The sequence below is a fragment of the Podarcis cretensis genome, assembly GCF_951804945.1.
Source record: "Podarcis cretensis genome assembly, chromosome: 11".
Classification (NCBI taxonomy): Eukaryota; Metazoa; Chordata; class Lepidosauria; order Squamata; family Lacertidae; genus Podarcis; species Podarcis cretensis.
This window is the reverse complement of record NC_137180.1, coordinates 49,252,219-49,260,521: the sequence shown is the minus strand read 5'-3', so window position 1 is coordinate 49,260,521 and position 8,303 is coordinate 49,252,219. Positions and strand designations below refer to the sequence as shown.

At 42.2% G+C, this 8,303-nt stretch overlaps 1 protein-coding gene across 8 annotated transcripts in view; it reads right to left on the bottom strand.

Annotated features, from left to right (window-relative positions):
- Positions 1-729: 729 nt before the first annotated feature.
- Positions 730-8,303, bottom strand: part of PRLR (prolactin receptor) — a 117,405-nt gene continuing 109,831 nt past the window's right edge. For 7 of the 8 annotated variants that reach the window (XM_079994811.1, XM_079994807.1, XM_079994806.1 and 4 more), the window contains one exon: positions 730-7,993. In XM_079994811.1, coding sequence (XP_079850937.1) covers positions 6,977-7,993 — 1,017 coding nt within the window. In that variant the 3' untranslated portion in view covers positions 730-6,976. The remainder of the gene's footprint in view (positions 7,994-8,303) is intronic. The other variant, XR_013843350.1, reaches the window with a different exon arrangement.

Here is an 8,303-nt window from a genome sequence, read left to right as displayed (position 1 = left end):
AGGCTGGACTAAATTGTTGTTGTTGTTGTTTAGTTGTTAGGCGTGTCCGACTCTTCATGACCCCATGGACCAGAGCACACCAGGTACTCCTGTCTTCCACTGCCTCCCAGAGTTTGGTCAAACTCACCAAACTGGACTAAATAGTAAGTAGTAAATAGAAAATAGTGTCCCTTTACAATCTTAGGAGGTTGTACCTGTAAGGAAGCTCTAGTTTTTGACTGCTGAACACTGCCACCAGATCCTGGTTCAAGCCTGACCCAAAACCCAGATTAGCACCTGTCATAGCTGTCAACCTTCCCTTTTTTTACAGGAAATTCCCTTATTCCAGCGCTGTTTCCCACTGCTGTCCCGGATTGTTAGATATCCTGTAGACTGTCACCGGGACAGGTGAGGCTGCTGATCCCTTATTTTCAAATCTGAAAGTTGACAGCTATGGCACCTGTCCATTTTGAAGGCAGAAGTTACTTTCAAACCTTTGGCCTTGAGACACGGGTCCCAGATAATGTAGCAGGTGCAGTAAATGTTGTGGCTGCTAGCAATTAACTGAGAAAGAGAGAAATGATTTCTCATTGTCCCAGATTTTACTCAGAAATCTAAGCTTTATATTGAACCAAGGATTTGCAATGTTTTAAGAACAGAACCAAAGTTTAGGCACAAGCCACAAGATCTAAGTATCTTGGCCATTTCCCTAAAAAATCCTTAATTTACGTTGGGCGGAGAACACTTCCACATTTTTGCTCAAGAAACAGTTTAATACATTTTGTTGGATAGTAACAGAAAAGAAATCAAAACTAGCAGAAAGAGAACAGCAGTGGAAACAATGGACAAGTTTATCAGAGAAAAGTACATGACACAGCAACAATATTGATCATGAAAACAAAACCAGTGGTAGACATTATTGTAATAACTTAATTGAAGCAAACTTCCCCCATTCACATTCAGCTAAACAATTTGTCCTCCAAACACATTTAACAAACAAGAAAAGATTCCTGAGCATTTTGTTTTGTACCAGTGTTCTGCAAACAATATATTAATTGCAGGTTTTTTAAAAATACCACTGTCCTATGTTTATTCTTTAGCCCATAAAACAGGAGGTTCAAGTCACCCACAAAAAGAAAACTAACATGTGTGATCTGGAATATTTCTAGATCTGTGAAATAGAAAGCAAATACTAGATTAATTAAAATGTCTCCACTAGACTAGCCATTGTAAAACTGAGCAGGCTAGTGATGTATAAGTTTGACCAGAGACGGTCAGACTTCTCTAAATGAAGAAGTGTGCAAGAGTGTGCGTAATTCAGTACATTTAAAAGGATTTATAAATGTGACTTTTTAAACTATAGCTTAAGAATACATCCACAGGTCTTTGTGAGCTACAAAAAAAATCTAGGAAAATGTAGGTCTTTAGCATTCATCCGTAATACAGTATTTACTTCTCACTTCATCTAGAAGTAGCATTTAATAAAATAAAGCTGCAATTTAAATGTGAAAGTGAGCAAGAATAAAAGGCTGCAAGGCATGCGGTCAGGTCCCAGTTGCACATCACTAGACATGTCTTAGCAATAGAGAAAGAATCAAAACAGATTCAAAGGCTTTACTCCAATATGGGGGAGGAGAAAACAAAGTATCAATAATAAAAATGCCTGTCCAGAAATCTGTAAGGTTAGGACCCACTCATGGCTTTCCATTTACTACTAAGAGTTGAATTAGAAGTCACAAGGTTAACAAAATATCGAGGGATGGGAAAATGCAATTTCCTGAGTGGTGGAAAAATGCAATTTTTCCTACAACAGAAAACACAGCCTTGAGCCTAAAAAGAATGTGCTGCTACCCTTCAGCAACTGAGTAACAATTCCAATTATTTGGGGGAAAGGGACTTTTGGATCACTTGCAACAACTAAGCAGTACCAGCCTGGTCTTTGCAAGCTGTGACCCACCAAGCCCAAATAAAGAATTCAAAAAACAAGAGATTTGCCTGGCATCCCACTGTGCACAATTTGTGTGATTTAAGCTGTTTTTGATTTGGTGGGTCATCCAAGCTGTACAGACCTTCTCAATGTGATGCAGGTACTCTGTTCACATTATGGACTGATTTTAGTCTCACATGTTGAAAACTGTTACTTTAGCAGCATCAGAACATGGAAAGAGAGAGAACACCCCCTTTGCACAATAGGAAGCAAGCATTTTGTTTTCTGGCAACCCAGCCAGATGAGCAGGGTGCAAATAATAAAATTACTGTTATTGTTATTTCTGTGACCAAGAGTCTAACCTTGCATGCCCATAAGGGGAGATTAATCTTTCATTTCTTTTCTTATTTGTTTTGCATATAGGATCATGCTCCAAGCACTTCAAACAAATGTGTCAATGTTTTTTTAAAAAAACACATTTTCCGTAGGGTTCTCCTGCCCCTTGGATGGGGTCAAGGAATCAGAGCCTTGGCAAAATTTGGTTGGCAAGCAAGGGATGGACCCTGGACAGACCTTGATAGGCCTGAGGCAGCTGAGTGGTGGAGGCAGTGAGAAACCTGCTTGAGTTATGGGTGCAATCTGGTAGGTTGTGAAGAGTCACATGAAGCAAGAAATAATATGGAAACTCCTCTCATGCAATCTTGCACCAATAAAATATCAGCTGGCTGGTGACCCTGCCGTAGACTAGTTTCATTTGTACACAGCTCAACACCACCAGATTGACCACCATTAGCAATGTCAGTTGCCAGCCCCCCAATTCGAGACATTATCTGCATACCTCAGCCAATTGTGGAGCTGAAACAATTGCTCAATTAATGTGCGCGCACACAAAGAATGGATTCCGGTTTGAAAAAGTAGAGTTCCAAAGTTTCAAGTTACATTAGTAAATATATGCAAGTTGGGAAAGCACGAATAATGTCTGAAGAGTGCTACATACGTACACAAGCTTGTCATGGATGCGTGACAAACTATTTAAAAAAATCATCCACCTTAAACATCAAAGTGATTGTGAAGGGCTCAATTTGCTCCTTTTAAAATACAGTAATTGGCAATTTGACATATCATCGTCTTTCTCATTCTCTCTCTTAGTGGGAAAAGAAAACCTGAGGTAGATTTGCCTATGGGGGGGGGGAACCTTGTGCTTTCACAGCTGTCTTGATTGTAACACGACTTTATGGCTTTTCAGCAGAAATTTATTTAGCTGGTTTAGGTTACTTTGGTTTTCCTCCACAACATTCACGTTATTTCAACTCAATAAAAAAACAACACATTTACTAGGTAGAAATACATCTCTGAGTTCCATGGGACTCACTTATCAATAAATGCGCTTAGGGTTGCAGCCAAAGGAAGTGACTTAAACTCTATCAACTCGAACTGTTTCTACAGAATAGTCACCATAGAAAAAGCTGCCGATGGAGTTTTAACCAATGGTCATTACATGTATGAACGACAACAAAACGAGGCATGTGTAGCTTTAACAAAGTTACACAAAAGCATGTTAACAAAGTTAGGACAGAATTTGCTACTTCAGTACCAGTCTGCTGGGGGTGCAAATTTGATATATGAATAAAGTGTCAAAAATAACAAAAACATCATATCGCACCACAAATAGCATACTCCAAAAATTTGGAAGGGTGTGTGCCCCCAGTAACCACAGCATATCATTAACTCCGAAGATTATTACAGTATTTTAATCCAGAAAATGACATAGAAATATTTGTGCAGGGCCTCTTATAAGTTTCTGCTAGTTATATAAATTAATTGCCTGCCTTATTAAAAATGTAAAAAGCACAAATGCAACTGTCAGCAATAGTGCAGAATTAAAGTAGATATTTTATTTATATAAAATGTATAGTTCAAAGGGAGGTAAAGGTACCCCTGACCGTTAGGTCCAGTCATGAACGACTCTGGGGTTGCGCGCTCATCTTGCCAGTGTTTGTCCGCAGACAGCATGACAGCCACTTCTGGAGAACCAGAGCAGCGCATGGAAACGCCATTTACCTTCCCGCCGGAGTGGTACCTATTTATCTACTTGCACTTGACGTGCTTTTGAACTGCTAGGTGGGCAGGAGCTGGGAGGTACCTGTTTGCTAAACCTTTGTGTGCCATATTGAATAAATTTGTCTATTTCAACAGGACCTTTAGTGAACTGCAAGTCTTAACATTGTCTACTTAAAAATATACTTGGATGAAGGTATTGTGGGGATGTTCATCAAATTTGCAGATGACACCAAACTGGGATGAATTACAAATTGACAAATTGCAAGTGGACAAATGTACACTTAGGCAGGAAGAACCTGCTGCACAAATATAAGGTGGAGATACCTGGCTTGCCAGTAGTACATGAAAAGACAGAGAGGAGATTTGATAGCCATCATCAGATATCTCAAGGTCTGTCTCACGGAAGATGGAGCAAGCTTGTTTTGTGGTGCTCCAGAGGATAGGACCCAAACCAATGGATTCAAGTTACAAGAAAGGACATTCCAACTAAAACATCAGGAAGAACTTTCTGACAGTAAGAGCTGTTCAACAGTGGAATGGACTCTCTCTGAAGGTCGATGACTCTCCTTCCTTGCAGGTTTTTAAGCAGAGGTTGGATAGCCACCTGTTATGGATGCTTTAGTTGAGATTCCTGCATTGCAAGGGGCTGGGCTACAACCTGATCCTCAGGGTCCCTTCCAACTCTACAATTCTATGTTTCTACAATGCTATGATTCGTTTAGATTTCTCCTCTCCCCTAAATGTTGGAATACTTGTAAGTAATGCTACCGGTGCTAATGGAGTTTCTTTTGAACTTGGAGGAACTTGCACAGCAAATAATTCATCACAGTAAAAGAGGAGCGGGAAGCCAGTGTCCCTCCAGAAATTGTAGGACTCCAACTCATGTCATCCCTGACCATTGGCCGTGCTGGTAGGGGCTGACGGGAATCAAGAGTTTGGCAATATCCAGAGAACCACAGATTCCCAATTGCTGCACTAAAAGCAGAAAAGCATGTAAAAAAAGATAACTCTGGCTAATGCCTTCAATATATTAGATCTCTCTCTCTCTCACTCACTCACTCACACACACACACATGATTTTTAACATCCTGAAAAGTGAGTTTTTAAAAGAAAGAAAAAGAAAAGGCTAAGAAAAATATATTATAAAAACTGTACTAGCCTTTAAAACTTATTTAAAATACATTGCAGAACATGAAATAATTTTGATTGATTTTTTGCTAGTGCCAAAAAATGGAATAATAATGCAATCCTTTAAGTTTTTCATTTGTGCATTTACTTTTCATTGAATTTGATATATTTGGCTAGTTTTCCTCAGGCAACCACAAAGTATGTCATTTTCAGTTGTCCAGCCTATGGCACAGATCAGGCCCAGCATTGCTATGTTGCTCTGTGGGTGATGAGAATGGTACTCATTGGTGGAACACTGCCTCCTCCTTGTGGGCCTTGCACACTCTTTGTGTCTGGTGGAAATAAAGAGGAGAGGAGCTCCCCAACCCCAACCCCCCAACATACATCTGTAAAGGCCCACCAGCAACCTCCATGATGAGGGCTCCCTCAAAGCTGGAGCCAGCTTCAGCACAGATGCCACAAGCAGCACAGACTGTAGGGGACTGAGACAGTCTGGACAGGAATGCTCTTGGGCTTAGCTATGGCACAGAGTGAGGCCTGCCCATTTCTCCTGCCTGTTCTGTTCAGGGCACTCCCCAATCAAGGAAATGCACACAGCCAATAGTTATCTCTTTGTCGTCAAACATAACACAGTCATTTCTATGGCTCTGAATACCTCCCACGCCAATTTAGTGTCTAGGCGGTTGTTCCCAGGTCCATGGTCTATGAAGAAGAAGAAGAGTTTGGATTTGATATCCCGCTTTATCACTACCCAAAGGAGTCTCAAAGCGGCTAACAATCTCCTTTCCCTTCCTCCCCCACAACAAACACTCTGTGAGGTGAGTGGGGCTGGGAGACTTCAGAGAAGTGTGACTAGCCCAAGGTCACCCAGCAGCTGCATGTGGAGGAGCGGAGACGCGAACCCGGTTCACCAGATTACGAGTCCACCGCTCTTAACCACTACACCATACTGGCTCTAAGAAGAAGTTGCAGCAACAGGGGGACCACTCCACCTCCACCAGTTTATGTACTTTCCCCCAAAACGCTGCATGCATGCAGCTATAGACTATGCCTATCCTCTGCTCATCCCTCTTCAGTCCCCTCCTGGATCTGGGAGACAGTGGTGGGGAAGCACCTGGCCTTTCACTTGCCTGACCTGCCTCTTCCTCCTCTCCTTCCAACCCAATCCTGTGCGCCACCTGAAACTTCCCCTGCCTCCAACTCTTGCCTTCTGTCCAGCACAGTTCCCCACAAATCACTGGCCCTCTCTCCTGAGCCAGACTCCAGCCTCGCTTCCCCCGGCGCACACTCATCAGCGTCCTGCCAGTCCCTGACATGCGCACAATGGCTCAACAAACTCAAGGACCTGTACACAAATTAGGTATGATGGGTTGTTCATACTGTAGTCCACACACTGCAGCAGACACCGTCTCATATATTGTACTAGCATTGTGTGACACACAGTTGCCAAAAACAGGTTGGACACTACCAGTGTTGTTCAAGAGTCTGATTACCAATATAATTTTTTGGACAATATTTTATAAGCTCAGCCTGTGTTTCTTAACCAGCATCATTTGGTGATGATCTCAGGGTTGCTTTTGAAACATCAACACACAAACCCCTCCTTGTTTTTTTGGAATGTATTACTAGAAATGGATGCTTGTGTTTTCAAAACGATGCCACAAACTTTTACTTTTCTGTAAATCACTCTTCACAAAAAGAACTAAAAATCACAGGTAGGGGGAAAAATTGATCTGCAACCAGCATGTTCTTAAGTGATTGGCTATAAAGCGAAAGAAGGCATGAGCTACAACTGAGCTAAACCAGACATGTGAGCAGTTTTGTGCCAGCACTGTTTATTTTACTTGTAGTGTTGTTACCTGTAGAAGGATGGCTAACTTTTCAGTTAAAGGGACACATAAAATTATTTGGATCCATGTAGTCTAGCCCGCCAGTCTGTACTTTGCAGGTGCTTGGACCTGTGAGACAGTAGCTGAAATTTAATTCTGCTTGGCTCTGCTGACAACTCTGGGCGAGCTCTTTCAGTGGCTCCTGAAAGGAAGGCAAAGCCTCCGCTTTGGGATCTGGGAACAGCACCAGAATATGGTTGGATACAACGGTTGAAACCTTGGTGTATTCATTCGTGTCCCCAGGGACAAAAGGCCTTTCCTTTTTGCCTACAGTTTCTTTCTGCTTTGGTAGTACAGCCAGAGCTCCATCGTGGTTGACTTTGTGAACTTCCACGTAATCTGCGGGTTTTGTAGACGAGAATGGCGGCCTTTCTGGTGGGAGTAGCCACAACCCCGCTTGGCTGTGCTGAGCATTTGAGAGTAGATCCGCTGCTTTCTCCAATTTGGCTGGTTTTCTTTCGCCAAGAGTCTCAACGAGTTCAGGATATTGCGAACAACACTTTCCTTCCTCACTCCCCTTCCTGTTTATATTCATGGCACTGACCGCCTTTTTACATACACTCATTGTGTCATGGTAGGAACATTTAGAAGTCTGACAGCTAGGGAGCTGATCTCCACACCACGTGGATGGCCTAGGTTCACCACTGTTAATCCAGGGGAGCTGACCTTCAGCGCCCCCCTTTGGTGACTCCTGCATGCTGTTCCTATGAGCGTTTTGCACCCCATAGGTATCTGGTGTTTTCAATTCCAAGAGTGGGTTTTGGGCTTCCTTGCGCTTCTCTGTCAACAGAGAAGGGCTCTCACAGCTTCCTCTTCCCGAGTCGCTGTCTGTTTCCTGGTGCGCCAGCTTCACATTTTTATTGGGGTGGCTCTTTTCGGTGCATGGCATTAGCTGCTGGTCTTCACTGCCATCTATCTCCAAAAATTCTACCAGCAGGTCCTCATAGCCTGGTGTTGGAGGGAATCCCTGGCAGCCAAGAGCACTCAGCAATTCTTCCATTTTCCCTGCCTGATGTGAAGAAACATACAGGGGGAAATATAATATAATAACTATAATATTTGCATTATGTACCTGATTATGTCTGAAAACGCAAAGGAGAAAGATGTGGTACAGAGCACTCAACAACAACAATGATGCATGCTTTGATCTGAATTCAATTAAACCCCTGTGTTACAAGCAAATATCAGTAATATCCAAAGGCAACACGATGACCAAGTACAACAATGCGATGTCAATATAAACTCTTTATATAATCTATACAGAACATTGAACAATATGAAATATATGAAATAGGCACTCTCTGCAAAACCAAATAAAC